The 20,896-nt window shown below is 36.3% G+C and overlaps 1 protein-coding gene across 1 annotated transcript in view; it reads left to right on the top strand.

The window, feature by feature from the left end:
* LOC136829016 (aspartic and glutamic acid-rich protein-like) overlaps positions 1-15,037 on the top strand; it is an 87,679-nt gene extending 72,642 nt beyond the window's left edge. The window contains exon 5 of the mRNA XM_067087407.1: positions 14,475-15,037. Coding sequence (XP_066943508.1) covers positions 14,475-15,037 — 563 coding nt within the window. The remainder of the gene's footprint in view (positions 1-14,474) is intronic.
* Positions 15,038-20,896: the final 5,859 nt, after the last annotated feature.

Raw genomic sequence — 20,896 nt, 5'->3', positions numbered from 1 at the left:
CGTTTGTGGTTAAATATAGCGTTATAAGCGTATATACAGATCTGCTAAAAGTGAATGGATAAAATAACGAAATAAGCTCTCTGTAAAAAATATATTATTAGACAAACACTCAGTGGTGTGATTACTGAAACCCGGAATTCCTACGTTAATTATTGATAATTAATTACTGAAAAATAGATATGTAGTAGATTTATGATGAGCTGATTAAAAAGTAATTAATGAATTTGCAGGTCTCCCTATTAACATAGAGTTTTGCAAGAATCCAAGTTCCAGATTAATTTGTTCCTCATAAAAAATATCAAATTTATTATGACATGCATACTACATTGATGCGATTCGCGGCAACATTATTTAATATAATAATATCGATCTACATGACGGGGAAACCCCTCAGCGGTAATGGAATTAGCGTTTTACAGAATTGCTAGATTATTATTATTATTATTATTATTATTATTATTATTATTATTATTATTATTATTATATTAATTGGAGGACACCCCTCAGCGGTAATGGAATTAGCGTTTTACAGAATTTCTAGATTATTATTATTATTATTATTATTATTATTATTATTATTATTATTATTATTATTATTATATTAATTGGAGGACACCCCTCAGCGGTAATGGAATTAGCGTTTTACAGAATTTCTAGATTATTATTATTACTATTATTATTATTATTATTATTATTATTATTATTATTATATTAATTGGAGGACACCCCTCAGCGGTAATGGAATTAGCGTTTTACAGAATTTCTAGATTATTATTATTAATATTATTATTATTATTATTATTATTATTATTATTATTATTAGTATTATTATATTAATTGATTTGGAAGTTTTACGGTACACAGTAAACCTTAATCAGCATTAGGTTTAAGGATTTGGTATATTTTATAATTTCATTGATTCATACTAAATCTTTTGGTCTCGGTATCTGTATTAAAATCGATCATTTAGGTTACATTATGGAATAATATAATTATAAGTATATATGTATATATATATATATATATATATATATATATATATATATATATTATATTATATATACATATATATAGAGAGAGAGAGAGATGTGTCTAATCGTGTTAATGTATGAATATGTATTCAATTATCCTTATTTTCGGGATTGCATATATATTTGGTAGATGAGGTGTATTTCAAGTAAATGGAAGTTTGTTTTGAAAAAGGGTTTTTAAAGCATGCCAGGGCAGTTCCAGAACAGAAAGTTGTCTTTAGAAGGGCTCATGGCGATCGCCTACACATTATGCAGGCAGGGAAGCAGTTATCTGGTAATGTAATAGGTATAATAAAAACACCCAAGCACCCATGGAAGCAATTTCCTGTCATGTTTATGTTCACAAATTACATAGTGAAGCGCTCTATAGCCTTCCCTAACACATAGTTCTGCGAAGCAATTACGTGGTGTGATAATAGATTGAATCGTAAAATCTGGCATATATAAAGATCTGGTTTCGTGATACAGGCTTTAATGTTACTTGTTGTTCATGATACCTAGATATTTATTGGATTAGAATCATATATTTTAACGGGAATATAAGCAAGCTCGTTTATTCTCCTTTGATTTCTTTTCCCTTTTTTAGCCCTTTGGCGGAAAGTCTTGAGCATTTAAATGACGTCTTCAGGTGTAATGTTTGAGCATCGTCTGTTGATATCATCCTTATATGAAAATGTAGTTTCGGGTTTTGATAACTGAATGATATTGCAAAGCAGATTTATCTTCGGCTGTATCTCGCGAGGATTGTTCTGAATGATTAAGTATGTCTTAGTTTAACCAGACCACTGAGCTGATTAAGAGCTCTCCTAGGGCTGGCCCGAAGGATTACCTTTATTTTACGTGGCTAAGAACCAGCTGGTTACCTAGCAACGGGACCTACAGTTTATTATGGAATCCGGACCACAATATGACGAGAAATAAATTTCTATCACCAGAAATAAATTCCTCTAATTCTTCATTGGCCGGTCGGAGAGTCGAATGCTTGTCCAACAGCGTGCTAGCTGAGAGCTCGACCCACCCCGCCAATGAAGAACTATGGATTCGAACCAAATCGCAGGGATCGGTACTCATGAATAGTGAAATTAAACTTCGCCGTTTCTTTAACACGTTTTTCTATAACATAAGTTTCACTTATGATTATTATTATATTCATAAAAGGACAATTGGAAAAATAATAACCAAACCTCATGTATCGATATCATCTTATGAACTTATTTTCAGTAGATTCGGACACTAAATACAAGTGTTTTTATTAGTTAGATATAATTTTTAATGACCTGCCCGGGTAAAACCGTCGCACCTTCAGGACCAGGTGTGCCCTACTCGCCAAGCGGCTTCTAAGGACCTTTGAGAGATTTTTTGCACATTCGGTTTCTACGCCTCACACTCAGGACTTCTGTAATCAAGAGGACCACTACTAAGATTCTGACTTATCAGAGTAGAACTTAAATGAAGTAGCTCAGCAGTAATCTCCAGTATTAAACTAGTCTTCCACTTTTTCTTATTTATTTACGTTATTTTATCTCTTTTTGTACGTGTCCCCTTATGTGGGCATATCCCGTTTCTTTCTTTTATGCTTTCCTCGGTTAACTTTTAACGAGTGGAAAGTCCGCCGCAAACACATATAAGAACAATAAAAAAAAAGTTAATTTCAAAGGTATAATTTATTGCAGAGAAAACTTTTAAGTTTGAGTTCAGAAGCTTCTGTAAAAACTGCTTGGAAACTAGGCCATCCATAGCATAAAATTTCCTACAACTCAGAAGATTCTTGACCCTTGATATTCCTGACACACTATAATACACTGGCGATGGCCACTTCGGATTGACACGTGATAGCGTGTTAGAACAATTATTTTAGTTGGGTCCCGCTCTTTTTTTTTCCTTCCCTGTGGCTTCTATTATATCAGTTGAAAACGCGTCATGAAGCCGTTAGACACTTTTTGTCAACATTGTTAATTGCATTGTACAAATGACCAGTTTTGACAAACTGCGCTTCCAGGCAGTCGTCGAGTGTTGACGTGGGAGATAACCAACGGGAAGAACAAGATTAGAGCAGTTTCATATCTCCATTTTTATTCCCCAACCCCCTTCCTCCCCAACTTTTTTTTTTTTTATTTTCTTTCTTCAGTTTTAGAGCATAACTCAGAAAAGGAAAAATGGGGAACTAGAAGAAATCGGATATATCGTTGGATAAAACGGCAGTGAGATGCCTGCCCTATTTGCCTGGGTATAAGATGTGGCAAGAATTTAGACATGGCATAAACATAGACACTGTGAATTTGCGGACACAGGAAGGGATTATTCAATGAATATAATAGTCTGGTGGTGAATACAGCCCACAAATAGGAAGATTTTCGAGGAGAGGTACACAAAGAAGAAGAGCGTAATCCTTAGCTTGAAACTTTGTTAAACTGCTTCTGCTGCCTTTTGATAAATTCATTTTCTATTGGTAGAAAAAAATGGAACTCACTTTAAATTAATTTTTCAGATAGGACATTACTGAGCGGTTAGATGTAGTTAGAACAGAAAACGATATATATAACGAACAAAATACTGTTTAGTGTGCCTAATCTTTCCCGCTGACAAGTCCTCCCCACAAGAGCACCATCTAGCTTTTAACAGTTTGAAATAACAGAAATGGAGCCCCTTACGTGGGGAACTGTAGGCATTACCGAAGGGTGTTTGCAGTCTATTCGGCCTCTAGCTGCATCCATTTGCAGCCTTTTACTTACCTCCATTCCCGCTTCATTTCTTCAATTTTGCTCTCCAACACCCCCAACTGTTACTTTTTTCAGGGCAACTGGGAGGTTTTCTCACCCGGTTCCAGGCCGGTTACTCGGAAAACGAAGCTGGCTAGCTCATTCAGAATTATACATTTTTTTTTTTTGTACTCGGGTGAATAATATAGACCTACTAAGATAGTTCCCTTCCAACTTCTCTCTCTCTCTCTCTGAAACACATTCGATTCCATGGCAACAGAGGCAACTTACAGAATAACGTTATGTTGGTCTGCAATATTTGTTTTTGTTTTTGCTTTCTTCTTTTTTGCTATGAGGTATCACTAACCCTGTTGGAAGGAATATAAGAGTTTATTTCATCTAATTTTCCAGGTCACTGTTAAACGTAATTCTTTCTGCAAAAAATGACCTGCATGTTGTATATATGTCACTCTTTGAAACTTTACTGCCAACATATGCACAATAACTTTCGTAAAATGAATCGAATTGGACAGCAATAAAATTATGAACTGAAACTTATTCTTACAATGCACCGGCAATATCCACAAGGATTTCCAGTAATTCAGGAAACAACTGTAATCGGGTTAGAAAGAACGTCTTCAAAAGCTACGATCCATAAACACTCACTCATACAAAGAGCCTTTGAAATACTGCTGTTTCAGAGAAAACAGTAGAAACAATAGACTTTTAAGACTTTGAATTCGTTAGGTGAATTCTTAATCCATAAACACTAAAGGCACAGGCACAATTGAAGCCCATTTCTTGCAAGGTATGGAGAAGTTTCTTTGGTGTAGAATAGAGTTAGTTACCCTTTTGAAAAAGATGAGAACTCCAACTTGACAGTAAGGAAAAGAGAGAAAAGAATTACAGCTCGTTGAGGTCGATGATATTTGTCTTTGTGTACACTGCTGCACTGGACGAATTTTTTTGCTTTCAAAGATGCATTCGAGGTTTCTCATCATGGAATATTTCATGCCTCAATGATCTTCCCTTAAAATAAGTCTAAAATATCTTCGTGAATCGTTATTATTGTTAAGGTTATTTGTTGTTGACGATATAATGAAATTATCTTTACACCTACACATTGACTTTTCCCTCCTTCCCTGAACATTCAGCGAATAAAAGTGTTATTTATAATAAAAATTGGTAATTGTTCATCTGACTGTCTTCTATATCCTGAAACTTCTTAGCAAACTAGATGTACAGCCAGAAGTTTTGTTCAGACATTATGTAATGTTAAACGAACAAATCTAACCGAAACTCTATTGGAAAGTGGTCAGTTTATTTCACCCTTATACTTCTAATAATTATAATTTAGCTTCGGCTTCTGTCCGAGTTTATTCGTCTGGTCAAAGACCCTGTACCTACCCTTTTCTAGGTTTTCTTCCTTTCAAAAGAAAATTTGTCCACGTTTCTTTTCCTCTGCAGGTATTGTTTTAGCCACTGATCCACTGAGCCAAAGAAGTATCAACCAGACGACGACTCCATACGATTGTTCTGTGGAGAAAGCAATCTCAAAATTGCTAAGTTAGGTGAGTATTCCTTTTCACCAGATCGGAATCCTTGCTTGTCTTAAGTTTTCCACTACCTCTAAATATTTCTGAAATTTGCTAGTGACGGCCAATAATGCCTACATAATATTGCCTAGTTGTTTAGTTTATCGGTACTTTGGACTCTGCTTAAAATAAGAGATAAATATTCCCATTATATTACTGGGAGCTGAATTGGAATTCTACCGAACATGTAACACATTAGGAGGGTAATTCCCGAAAAACTTGTAGCTCTGTTTATTTTCTAAGAAAATAAACAGATAATAAACTCTTGACCTAAATAAAGAGTGATTTTAAAAACAATTGCATATATCAGAAGTCTGAAAATAAGGGAAAATTGCTTTCAATTTGTAAAAAAAAACCAGCAACCGTATTCCTCTTTTAAATTTAAGCTTCTTATCACAATACATCCCTGTTCAGAGTAGTACAAATCAAAGAAAGTGGCCAATCCAGAAAGAGAAGAATGGAAGCTGAGCTGGAGAAGATTACTGGAAAATTAAACAGGAAGAAAACAAATTGGGAATAAAGAAAAGGCAACGAAAAACTCGAAAAATCCAAGAAGCAAATGCAAAAGAAGTCCACTGAGGCCCCCCCAAAAACAAAAAAGAAACTAAAGAAAAACGTAAAGCGCAGATTTAGCTTGCGAACCAAAAGGACCCATTATGCAAACACGATCGTTCAAGCTTTAAGAAAACGAAAAATGCCCTGGAAAAGTCCAGGCGTTGCATATCTATGCAAATGCAAGAAGATACACCTAAGGGTCTTTTCAGTAGCTGTAGGAAACCGGGGAAAGCTGACCAATAAGTTACATACTGCCGACCTCTTCAGATCATTCGAAAAACTGTGCCTTGGAAAGAAAGATAATTTTTGGCGATCTAAATAGTTTTATGTTTTGTGCATTTAAGTAGGAAATATATATTCGTTGTTATTCGCTTTCTCTTTATCTGTCTGTCAGTCTGTCTTTCTGTGAATGGTATAAAAATGAGAAAATACAAACTTACAGATTGATACTTTCCTTCTTATACCTGTAATAATAATAATAATAATAATAATAATAATAATAATAATAATAATTATTATTATTATTATTATTATTATTATTATTATTATTATTATTATTATTATTATTATTATTATTATTATTATTATATCTTAGAGGTAGACCCTCGCTGAGGCAAACCTTCTCAACTTAGCGTATAAGCTTCTTCGTTTCGGCAGGTAAATTATAAAGCAGTTGTCTAAAATTCATTTATTATTCCGGCGCTTCGGTATAGTCCCTTGCTACCGTTGGCGGTAAGAATATCCGTTGTTAACTGGTATCTGGGCGATGTGTTCTAGTTCGTCGTAGGTGGCACTCCAGGAAGAGCAGTGGGAGAGGGCACGGCTGACGTAGGCATTTATTACTGATGTTTGAATTTATCTGGGCACTCTCCATCGGCGATGAGGTAGAGCTCAGTGTCAGATGGTTTCCTGAGGAGCTCCATCACGAAGCCATGGGGATTGATGGTAACGCTGACGTCCAAGAAGGGGATGGTATTATCAGCAACCCTCTCATATATGAAATGAAGGACTGATTCAGTCCTCCATTCCATTTTCCACAAAATGACAATAACAATAATAGTGAATTTACGCGCCGAGGGACATACAGCAAGCTAAAAACAATTCTTTTTTTCTTTCTTTAAATCTTCAGCTGAAAACCCTTATGGACAGACTCAACAGTTTACAAACCTAAGAGGGCTCCAAAAGGAAATCAGTCTGCAGACAGAGACGAGTTATAGGAAAAGACAGTAATAAATAGACTGAAGGAAATAGGGAATAAGACTAATACGCCTGAATTCAGAAGACATCAACAGAAAGCCGGAATGAGTTTGCTCCTCATTTAAACTCTGGAGGTCAAAAGGCTTCATAACTGCACCAGGTTAACTATTCCACATTTCAGTTACAGCCTATAAGTTTCCCAGTAGACTGATTAGTATTAAACCTGAAAACAACACACTTTTTGCAGCAGCAGCAGCCTACAAAGTGTTGCGAGCAAAAACAGCTAGGTTAGGTAAAGAAAACTGCAGAGGATGTTTGTTATTGTAGTGAATTTTAAGCAACAAACATATTGAACGCACTTTCTGTCTATGCCACTGTATGTCTACAGTTGCTATCGGATGTTTAAGCCAATTGGCGTAGACAATTTTGACATGTGCTACATTCACATGGATCTTGACCATTTTTTAACAATGAGACTGTCCTATTAAAACCCTAGTCTTCGCAAGTCACTCCAACTGAATTTCAGCAAGCCCGAAATGACTCACATCAACGACGACTCTTTCTGGAAAAGACTACAGACTTTTCTTCACTACCGGTCATCCTAGCGAAGTGCGTTGGTGAGGTGATTTGATTTTCGGAAATTTATGCTTTGAAGTTAGGCACTTCGGCACGTTCGCCAATTCAGCGCTGCAAACAGCTAAAAGAAGGAGTTAGATTGGTTGAACGGTAAATTAAAGTGATCCAGAAAATAAAGGCGATGAAGTACTGTACAAGGATCTAAGGGTGGAACTGGAAGAAAACCCCACAGTTTCACTAAGAAGCAATGGTTATAGAGGTTCGATAGCAAAGCTGAAGAAAGGAAGCGGGAATGGTGGTAAAAATTGGGTGCAGTTTGGAGCTGAAGGGACTCTGCAAACATCCTTTAGTGAGGCCTACAGTGCTCAACATAAGTGCATTAGCAAGACATTGCTGGAGCCTGCCGTGCGTGAGGTTGGGTATTTATCAGTTCTCCTGTTTGGATAAAAACTTACTAGATGTAAGATTATCAAAAGTAAAGTGTGAGGAAGTCGAGGAGTTAAAAAGTCATTGCTGCTATACTCTCTCTCTCTCTCTCTCTCTCTCTCTCTCTCTCTCTCTCTCTCTCTCTCTCTATACACACACACACACACACACACACACATATATATATATATATATATATATATATATATATATATATATATATATATATATATATATATATATATATATATATATATATATATATATATATATATATATATATATATATATATATATATATATATATATATAATCTTATATCTTAGATATAAAAGTGAATGTTTGTATAGAAATCCGAACCACTCGACCGGTCTACAAAAACTATGGCACGTGGCCATCATTTGACCCAACTTAGATAATAGAGTAGGCCTCAAACCTGCGTCCCCTTCCCATTCCTCCTTCCTTTTGTAACTTATGTGGTAAAGAAACTCTACGGGTTTATCACACATCATTTCATGTACTCGAGACCCTAGAAATACATTATTGAAAATGCTTTTCGGTCACCACAGTAATACCTGGATAAAAGGAACAGACAGCAGAATAATATCTGGATGAAAGGGACAGTCACCACAGTAATATTTGGTTTTAAGGGACAGTCAATACAGTAATACCTGGGTAAAAGGGACAGACACCACAGTAGTACCTGCTTAAAGGTGACAGACAGCACAGTAATACCTGGATAAAAGGGACAGTCAACACAGTAATACCTGGATAAAAGGGACAGTCACCACAGCATTACCTGGATAAAAGGGACAGACATCACAGTAATACCGGGTTCAAGGTGACAGACAGCACAGTAATACCTGGATAAAAGGGACAGTCACCACAGTAATACCTGGATAAAAGGGACAGTCACCACAGCAATACCTGGATAAAAGGGACAGACATCACAGTAATACCTGGTTAAAGGTGACGAACAGCACAGTAATACCTGGATAAAAGGGACAGTCAACACAGTAATACCTGGATAAAAGGGACAGTCACCACAGTAATACCTGGATAAAAGGGATAGTCACCACAGCAATACCTGGATAAAAGGGACAGACATCACAGTAATACCTGGATAAAGGGGTTCAGACAGTACAGTAATAACTGGATAAAAGGGACAGTCACCACAGTAATACCTGGATGAAAAGGAAAATCATCACAGCAATACTTGGATAAAAGGGACAGGTAGTACAGTAATACATGGTTAAATTGGACAGACAGCTCACACATGGATAAAAAGGACAGTCACAGCAGTATTACCTGGATAAAAGGGACAGACACCACAGTAATACCTGGTTAAAGGTGACAGACAGCACAGTAATACCTGGGTAAAAGGGACAGTCACCACAGTAATGCATAGATAAGAGGCACAGTCAGTACAGTAATACCTGGTTAAAGAGGACAGACAGCATAGTAATACCTGAATAAAAGGGACAGTAACCAGAGTAATTTCTGGATAAAAGGGACAGTCACCACAGTAATACCTGCCAGTTCACCCGCGACTGTTCGAACGGTGAACGTTCGTATGAAAAAGTAGAACTGTTGGTCGGACCATCAGAACAAACTGCTCCCCTTCTCTCTCCTCCCTTCCCTACACCTTCCCCCTCCCCCTTCCCCCTCCCCCTTCCCTCTTCCCTCCCCCGACACATAGACTGTAATCAGAATTTTCCTGGGCAGTGCCGGGTTGGTCAGGTAGTGTGTTTATATATACATATGTATGTATATATATAAAATATATATATATATATATATATATATATATATATATATATATTATATATACACACACATTACATATAAATATAGAAAAGTGCCTCTGAATAATTCTACAAATTGTATTCGCTTCTTATTTAACCTTTACTGCCCTTCACAACCTCTGTTGCGCAAGCAAATCTCAGCTCCATTATCGTATGAGGTGTTCACCTTTTGCTATATCGAGGAGATAAAAATGTGTATAAAATACAATATAAATAAAGAAAATCTTTCTCGGAATAATGTGTTCGGATGAAATGATTCTGTATTTCACCTGCTCACATAACATTGTTTTCGTGGGATTATAATCTGCCTGGCTTATATGCTGATATGGCAGGATATGTATTTCTTTTATCAGAAAACTTTATTTTTGACACCCACCTTTGATTCACCTGCGAACTTCGACCTCTCTGCAATGACAGGAGTGGAAATCAAATGACTAGTTTTAGACTCCGCTTTTATATTGCCTATTTGACATTTATTTACTTTTGCGCGATACTCGATTCAATATTAATTTCAGTCTCTTGGACTTTAAACTGTTAGCTATACGCTTCGATGTACAAACGAATGTACATATTAATAACAGTTAGAAGATGAAAGATCTGCTTAATGTTGTGAAGAAAATGCGTAGAATATTCTGTAAGAATTAAGTTGCTACAAGTACTTCATTTATTTTGTAAAGATTCTCTTATGGTAAACTCTCTCTCTCTCTCTCTCTCTCTCTCTCTCTCTCTCTCTCTCTCTCTCTCTCTCTCTCTCGTATCGTAGTTGTTGAGGCGTCCAGCTCATAAACTTTTCGTCTGAAGTGGCTCTTGGTTGTATTATCTGCCCAGTTACCAGTCGACTGTTATGGATCGTAGCTGGCAAGGTCTAGACGCAGGTAGCTGGGGTGAAAATACCCAGGAGAACGAGAAATAAAGAAAGCGAAAGAGAGAGATAGAGATTGAAGAACAGAAGAGGATAAAGACGCCAGACGTGAGTGTTCATTACCCCGCAAAATGAATAGAAACACCAACAAAACACGAGATCCTCGTCAAGGCAAAAAGAATCATTCATAAGATACTCTCTCTCTCTCTCTCTCTCTCTCTCTCTCTCTCTCTCTCTCTCTCTCTCTCAGGAAAGTTTTTCGTTTTTTCTCAAGTTACACAGATTAATATTGGAAGAGACCATCCGAGATCATATTTATTAACAAACGTTCTCTGCAGACGTTCCTGACTCGGCAAAATCCTTACTAGCAATGAGATAGTGTATACCGAAGCCTGCCAACCGGACAAAGCAATTGTTTATTTACCTCACGAAGCGAAACGGAGGCACATAGATATAGCAGTACACTTAATTTTGAATACTTTTAACATTTACTACACCTGCATGGTATGAGTTGTATAATTTTCCTGTTTAGACAGGCCTTAGTTAGTAGCTATTCAATAATGTTATTTTGTTTCTGGACTTCGTATTGATGAATCAACGACATTTGATATGTATGTATGTATATTGTATATATATATATATATATATATATATATATATATATATATATATATATATATATATTATATATATATATATATATATATATATATATATATATATATATATATATATATATATATATATATATATATATATATATATATATATGTGTGTGTGTGTGTGTGTGTGTGTGTGTGTGTGTGTTTATGTGCGTGTGTTTGTCTGCGTATCTGTGCGTGGACAGCGGTATGTACGTGTGTATGTTCTGAAACAAATATGAGATGATGTCATCAATCAATTGTACTATTTATAGAGCTTCTGTTAGAATATAAAAACGTTCTGCGTTTGATTAACATTATAATTCATTTATCATTGATGGTGGAGCATTGTTCATTTACTAAATGAAACCTCATCGCATACATAATGGTATCAATCTATTAATTCTGATATAAACAACCATGTTATGAAGTCTTATTTTGTGACGATCAATAGTTATTTATTAAAAATTTCATGAGAGTTAATTCATTTAAGAAATAATGATTTTCCAAAAATAAATAGTAATTGAAATACACCTAATATTCATGACTGGTTTTCAGGTAGTATGATAAGGATTCTACTAACGGATAAATCATTTTATAATTTTCTAGTTAATTACTTTTCATTCAAATCCATATTAATTCTGAGAACAAATACAGTAATGAACACTAAAGGAATATAGAGAGACCTCTTATCAATATTTTTTCTTACTCAAAATTTCTTAATATTTTAAACCACTGGATAAATGATTTCTTGGACATAGGGCCGCATTTACATTTTGATTCTTAAAAATTCTCCTGAAATTGAAGAAAACAGGCATTTTACAAAGTGGTAAATACCAAATCCAGTGATAACTCAAGCAATAATGTAAAACATTCAATAGTTTTCCATTCCTGGGCGCTAATATTATTCCAGGTATTTTGTCTGAGTACAGAATTTATAAGTAAACAAAGGAAATGGCATAGGTGCTCAGCGTTTGGATATTTTATAGACATCCAGCCATAATCTAGGAGCAATAGCAATTAGGAAATGAAACTGCGGTAGTAGCTCTTGGTTAATATGGCCTGCATTAATGCAACTGTGAGCAATATCGAATGATTTTGTCGTTATTTTTCTTTTGTTGATACGTTTTTATAGTTAGGAAAGGTAGAGAGAGCGAGAGACAGACAGACAGACAGGTATTACTGTTGAACACAAATGGTACAAGAATTGAATTATCTAATAAGTTTCAAACCGAAAATAAATTCAATTTGGTTGCTGAATATTGATAAGGATAATCATCATTTAGATTAGCGATACCTGTAACATTTTCAGTAAAGCAATACAAATAAGCCTGTTGATACGCAAATGGTCAAAGGTCATTGATAAATGAAATTTACGCTCGAAACAACGCAAATTCACTTCATAAGATAGAGTTTAATCTATTGCCGGATCAATATTCTATCTAAATTTAATTCTACAAAATAAAATTACACGATTCTAAGAGTTCATTTTAAATTATGACTAGAGCACTCTGATTATATATATATATATATATATATATATATATATATATATATATATATATATATATATATATATATATATATATACATACATATATATATATATATATATATATATATATATATATATATTGTGTGTGTGTGTGTATGTATATATGTATATTCGTAGCTTAATGTTTTTATAAAAATCATGGTAGGGGTGGGTTAATGCCGACGCTAAGTACAAATCCCCGCACTTGACGGGTATGATTGCGGCATATTCGGCATAAACTTATCCTCTCTTGATAGCCCAATGGTTAGCGACGTCAACTGAAAGTCACTTAGGCACACCCACCAAAGAAACCGATGTCGCCTCGCCAGACCTGGCTGGAGAGAGAATGCCCTTTTTGCCCTGAAAGATGTCTTGCGTTCCAGCTACCAGGACGTAGTTAAATGGCTGTTTAGGACAATATTGATATGAATAGCCAGTTTCATCAATATTTATGGATTTTTCTTATAAATATGATACGAAATTAAAATAAAACAAGGTCATGGAATTTCGTGGTGTTTACTTTCAAAACAATATGCGATTACATTTATTAAAAGAATAAAAGGGCTCTCTCTCTCTCTCTCTCTCTCTCTCTCTCTCTCTCTCTCTCTCTCTCTCTCTCTCTCTCTCTAGTGTGCACCCTTTCCAAATCAGCAGTCCGTTATCGCACCCCCAGAATTGGAAAATAGGGAAAAAAATAGTAAAGAAATGTTGAGAAACAAAATTGATGTGATGTGTATTGATAATTTTTTTTTTTTATTATTCACATAGCTAGAACGCTATTTTCGTTTTGAGAAAAAAAGTAATATGCATATAAAGAAATATATATTTGTCTTAATTATTCATATTCATCCTCTCACCGGTTAGGCACCTTTTAGACGAACGGGCAAGTGTCTGGGGGAAAGCATGGTTACTATATCTGATAGTCAACAAAATGACGTCAGTAGCGAGGAAATAAAAATATCCCTGTCACACAACTTCTGTTGAAGTGTTACCAGAATTTTTACGAGTATTTCCTGGCTTCTGGAGTTATTTTGTTCGTCTGAAAGGTCCCCTAGGAATCGGCCTTACATCCCAGAGAGGAGCGAGCACCCCTGATTAAGAACACCTGAGATTAATCATACTATTTATTGTTGATAACTATGTCTCGAGTGGTGGCTATTTGGGACGGTTCGGCCATCTGCTATTATGGTTCTGTTCTCCGTTCAGTTTGCAAAGAACGAAGCTACTTTTTGGTTATATTTGATGCAGCATATTTCGACGGTTTTTACTCTCAAATTAGGGAAACTGATATCCATAATCACCATAATTTTTGCCAATGACGATTTTGGAAAAATACCCCTCCCCCTCTAGGCTCGAACCCTTAAACATCAGAATACCAGTTAGTGATCTTATCGGTTCAGCCATCAAATCTCATAAAAGTGTTGCATTATCGGGGTCGTGGAGTGCTACTGCACCTATACCCAGGGTTTTACACAACACCAGAGCCATACTAGACTTTATCTAATTAGTTCACCCACGTACGGCTCTGGTGTTGTGTAAAACCCTGAGTATAGGTGCAGTAGCACTCCACGAGCTCGAGGAAGACTTCGAGGACAAGCTCGAGGACGAGCTCGAGGACGACTTCGAGGATGGGCTCGAGTACGACTTCGAAGTCGTCGACTTCAAGGACGACCTCGAGGACGAGCTCGAAGATGACGTCGATTATGAGCTCGAGGAACACTGCGAGGACGACCTCGAGGTCGATTTCGAGGACGACTTCGATTATGAGCTCGATGAAGACTTCGAGGACGACCTCGAGAACGTCTTCGAGGACGAGCTCGAGGACGTCTTCGAGGACGGCTTCGAGGACGAGCTCGAGGACAGCTTCGAGGACGACTTCGAGGACAAGCTCGAGGACGGCTTCCAGGACGAGCTCGAGCACGACCTCGAGGTCGACTTTGAGGTCGACTTCAAGGACGACGTCGAGGACGACCTCGAGGTCGATTTCGAGGACGCCTTCGAGGTCGTCTTCGAGGACGACCTTGAGGTCGACTTCGAGGACGACCTCGAGGTCGACTTCGAAGACGACCTCGTGGTCGACTTCGAGGACGACCTCCCACACCTAGCTCTCTCCTGAATATTTCTAGCATCGTATCTTGTGCTGATGTGTCTCCAGACCTGAAATGCTCTGGACTATCGATGCAAAGTAAGTTTCATCACTGAAGATTACATTTTTCCAGTCATCGATATCGTAAACATGTTGCAGAGCAAAGCCCAGACGAGTGTCACGATGCCATTCCTTTAACTCCTCTTTGACCGCCGGAACATGGCACCTGATCCCATGCTCCCTCAGTCGCTGTCTGGTTGTCTGTGGAGTGCACGAGAGATGCAATTCTTGCGTGATAGTTACTGAGGTTTTCAGGGGGTCGTCTATGGATGCTGCAATGATTTGTTCGTCTTGTAGTCGTGTTGTAATGTGTGGGCGTCCTCTCCTAGGCCTATTTGCCAATGTTCCCTCTTCCCGCCATCTTGATATTCACCTTTGGACTGTGCGAGCTGACACTCTAATGCTCACGGCAATATCTTGTGTTGGAACACCACGCTCCCACTCACCAATGATCCGACCTCTTTGAGTTATATGCTCAACAGAGTTGTCTTTGTTTGCCGCCGCCATCTCTACAAAAAAATGCCATATATAAGTATATATTATATGGACTAAAGAAGACAACAGTATGGTGAAGATTGCCGTAATATAGAAATCGTGTTTACCAACTAATAAAGTTACACAGAGGCTGCAAATCCCCAGCTGTCAAAACTACTCGGCTACTGGCTTTTGGGATACGCATCGTCCATGGCTGTGTCGCAAACTCCCTCTTCGGAAAACCAGTTCCCCCCCGCTTTCCCTCAAAACTATTCAGAACGTAAACGATGATATAAGTAATGCTATAATGGTACATATCTGTGTTTTCATGGCAAATTGGAATAATTGATATTAACTGTTATCAATAAGGGTATTAATATCGCCACTTCAAATATGTTGATAAGCGAATCTCGTCAAGCCCTGCATTAACATCACCCCATTGCCCATCACCTAAGAAGGGGTGAAATATAAAATGTCAAAATGCCGGGCATTGTAATTGAAGCAACTATCTTAACAGGAAAGGGAGAGAAAGTGAGAGGGAGGGTAGAGGTGTTAGGAGAAGAAAGAGGGAAAGAGTGAGAGAGAGAGTTGGAGAGATAGGTAGAGTTTATCAGTTGTCATTCAGAGTTTTCCTGGCCAGTGCTGGGTTGGTCACCTAGTATATATATATATATATATATATATATATATATATATATATATATATATATATATGTATATATGTATGTGTATATATATATATATATATATATATATATATATATATATATATATATATATATATATATATATATATAAATGGATGTATGTATGTATGCATCGAGTAATTTCAACCAGACTTGGTATACATATGATATACTATCTGGAAAAGAATACTGTGGAGCTAAGACATCACTGGCACCAAAGGGGGTGTGTGGGAAGGGGGTGACATGTAAAAATAATCGAAAACAACAGATATTAGTGTCTAATACATAGTTTTCAAGGTCACTAGGATGAATAGTGACACTCTCGATGCCCTTTAAGTCCAAGTTCAGCCCCAATAGGAAGGAGGTGTGGGAAGGGGTGAAACATAAAATGTCAAAAATGAAGGATACTAGTGTCTAATCAAAGTTTTTTTAGGTCACTGAGATGGATACGACACTCAAGATGCCCTTCAAGTCCAAGTTCAGCCCTGATAAGAATTGGGGGGTGAGAGGGGGTGAAATGTAAAATGTCAAAAATGCAATGTAAATGAAGCAACTATCTTAGCATGAAAGGGAGAGAGAGAGGGAGAGAGAAAGTGTGAGAGAGAGACACACAGAGACAGAGAGAGAGTAGATGGGGTGTTAGAGAGAGAAAGAGAAAGTGAGAGAGAGTAGAGGGGGCATTAAGGAGGAGAAAGAGGAAAAGTGATTGACAGTTGGAGAGAGAGAGGGAGAAAAAAAAAATATATCTTAGTTTATCCAGACCACTGAGCTGATTAACAGCTCTCCTATGGCTGGCCCGAAGGATTAGATTTACTTTTACATGGCTAAGAACCAATTGGTTACCTAGCAACGGGACCTACAGCTTATTGTGGAATCCGAACCACATTATAGCGAGAAATGAATTTCTATCACCAGAAACAAATTCCTCTTGTTCTTCACTGGACAGTCGGAGATTCGAACTCACGACCAACAGAGTGGTAGCTGAGAACAGAAGCTGCTCACCCAGCGAGGAACTAAGAGAGGAGAGGAAGTGAGAGAGAGTAGAGGGAATGTTAGGGAGGAGAAAGAGGGAAAGAGTGAGGGAGACTTGGAGAGAGAGAGAGTTTATCATTTGTCATTCAGAGTTTTCCTGGCCAGCACTGGGTTGGTCAGCTGGTCATATATAATTCCCCCTTGATGATATTCCCGAAGTAGCGAATTGGATATCAAAGGACATTTGTAGCTTAATGTTTGTATATATATATATATATATATATATATATATATATATATATATATATATATATATATATATATTATATATATGTGTGTGTAAATATATTTACATGTATGTATGTATGTATGTATACATATGCTCGTGTGTTTGCGTCTTGTGTGTTTATATGCGTGTTTTAGTTAAATTGTTACAGTAGTGCATGAAAAATTGTCGTAAGAGAGAGACAGACAGACAAACAGAAAGACAGAACTGCATATCAAACAACAGCGCTAACAAACTTAAGCGCCAGGAACTTTTGTACGTCTCGGTCAAATTGTTTACTTTTCGTTAGCAAAACATATATTTTGAAAAGGTGACCTAGAACAAAAGAAAGTTTGAAATTGACTGAATGGCGTCATTTATCAGCTCAACTTCCAAAGGCTAAAAAGGAAAGCAAAAGGAAAAGTAAAGTGTGTTTTGGGAAAGTATAAGTTAACATCGAAAGAGTGAAGACTTGCTTCTTAAACAGAAGAAGGCTATAGAACCGTAGACGGGGCGGGGGCGGGGGCGGGGTTGAAGCATCCAATGAACTAAGCTTTTGGTGGATGACGTTCGCATTGTAAACGTATGTTATGGTTGCTTGTCGGGTTTTACACGGTTGGATAGAGAGAAAAAAAGGAATATTTCAGTTGCTGTACCAAACAGTGGCTTTCTTCATAAGTTTTTTTTATTATTTTGCAGAATAAGTATGAAAAAATAGAGCTTAAGGGGCGCGCCGATCGCCGAATTTCGAGGAATTATCAATTTTTAGTTTTTTATAGTTTTGGACTGGTAAATGTCTAATTAAACATGTCCTGAAATATTATTGCTAATTTAATTTTTTTAAGTTGGTTTTTTATATTTTAGTTCACCGCATTTACTGGCATTTGAGCGGCATTGAGCGAAAATTTGTCGCAAACTTTCTGTATGACTTTTTAGGTGGAAGTGAGAAATATACTTTCCTGCTAAAATACACATTATCTACGATAAAAACTGGCTCCCTTTCTCAAAAAATATAATATCAGAGTAAATATGTATCTATGTATCTCGATATCGCGCTGCGATATTGCCCTGTGAGCGACATTGTGCGACAAATTGTCGTACAATGTCTGTGTGACTTGCCAATTCTGGATAGTGCTGTAGAAAGAGAGAAATTTACCTCAGTACCCTACTAAAACTACCCATTTTCTACGATAAGAGCTTGATCGTTCTCTAAAAAAAATATAAAAAAGTAAATATATATCTATGTATATCGATATTTTGAAATCGTTATCACGGATGTACCTTGCCAAATAGTATAAATATAATATTTTATATTTCTTGACATATTTTTACTGCGTATTTTCGGAAATGTGAAATTATGTAAGTAGGTAACAGTTCCAAACAGAGTGTCGGCCGTCGGGTTTTACCAATAAACCATCTCGATGTGTTTGTGGTTCTGGTGCAAGTGATATCCTAGTGCTTTGTGACGCATTTCCTTTTCGGATTTTCTTACCGTGTAGTGCATTCACGCAATTCCATTGCCATAAGCAAGAGAAATACCATCCCTGTGAGGGAGAATCTCGAACAATTGGGTCTCTGGGGTTTGTTACAAGAGAGGGACGAAGCAAACGGGAATTGTCTTGCCTTGGATAGCAACAACACCAGAGCGCCCATATCTAAGTAAGGGATTCGTTTTCCTGTATTAGTGATATTCTAATTAGTGATTACTATTTCTCATAATAATATAAGGTACCATATAAGGTAATTCTAAGCCGGCTGTCCGCGGTGAGCTAGACTATGGCAATTGACGATTTCCTATGTTATTTTACTTGCTTTACAAGAATTTAAAGTAATATTTTGTCGGCCGGCTGTAACTAAACTGTAATTGACCTTTGAAGACTACACGACTTGAATTACCTAACGCGGGGTAGGTCTACGCCGGCATTCCACGGCGAGCCCCCCCAACCCCCTCCATAGCTAATACGGCAAAATTGTAACCAGTAAACACCCCTAAAAATACCAACCTAACGTACCGTAGGGGTGTTTACTGGTTACAATTTTGCCGTATTAACTATAAAGGGGGGGTGGTGGGCTCGCCGCGGAATGCCGGCTTAGACTCACCCCGCATTAGGTAATTTAAGTCATGTAGTCTTCAAAGGTCAATTACAGTTTAGTTACAGCCGGCCGACAAAATATTACTTTAAATTCTTGTAAAACAAGTAGAATAACATAGAAAAACGTCAATGACCATAGTCTAGCTCACCGCTATATATGAAAACAAAGCTTGATTTTACTGCAGTGAGTTGTCGTCTGACTCGTGACTTGTGTAGGCTTGGTTGTTCAGCGTTTGTTTACTTTATCCTCCCAGTTGTTTGTTTATTTCCCTCTCCAATGTCTGAACGGAAAACATGTACAGTGGTAGCGTATATAGGGTATGGAGAAAATTTATATTGATAGCATATATTTTTATAGGCTATGAGGAAAACTTCAGGATGAATGTAAAACGATGAGAACAAACCTTTCCTACAATCCCATGTCCTGGCATAACCTCATTAGGGCATTTATTTTTAAAATTTATTACGAAAAAAATTTCGCACTGATAGCATATGCCCTACTATTTTTTATAGGTAGCATATACTGCTTTTTATAGGTTATGGAGAAAACATTATATTGATAGCATACATTAATGAATTTTTGTTATGAAAAAACTTTGCACTAATATATATATATATATACTGTATATATAGCCTATATGTATATATACATATATATGTATATGTATACTCACAGGATATATACATATATGTATACATATGTATATATATGAATATCTTTTACTGTAATACAGCAGAATAATATGAAGATAAAAAAAGGGCCATAAGACACTATTTGAACGTTGCAACCATATATTCCGAGCACTTCCTTCTGTGCCTCTGTTCACTGGTAAAATATGGCGAGATGATGTGTTACAAGTGTATATATACTGCCACACCTACATATGCTTTGTAAATGTACTCTTGTAACACATCATGTGTCCATATTTTACCAGTGAACATGGGCACAGAAGGAAGTGCTCAAAATGTATGGGTGCAACATTTAAATAGTGTTTTATGGGCCTTTTATTTTCTTCTATATATATATATATATATATATATATATATATATATATATATATATATATATACATATACATATATATATATATATATATACACATACATACATATACATATACATATATACTGTATATCTATATATATACAGTGTATATATATATATATACACACTATATATATATATATATATATATATATATATATATATATATATATATATATATATATATATATATATATATATATATATATAGTACATATATACTGTATATATACTGTATGTAATATATATGTATATATATATATATATATATATATATATATATATATATATATG

Source organism: Macrobrachium rosenbergii, chromosome 43 (genome assembly GCF_040412425.1).
Source record: "Macrobrachium rosenbergii isolate ZJJX-2024 chromosome 43, ASM4041242v1, whole genome shotgun sequence".
NCBI lineage: Eukaryota > Metazoa > Arthropoda > Malacostraca > Decapoda > Palaemonidae > Macrobrachium > Macrobrachium rosenbergii.
Note: the sequence above shows the minus strand (reverse complement) of the source record. Positions and strands in the feature narration are given on the sequence as shown.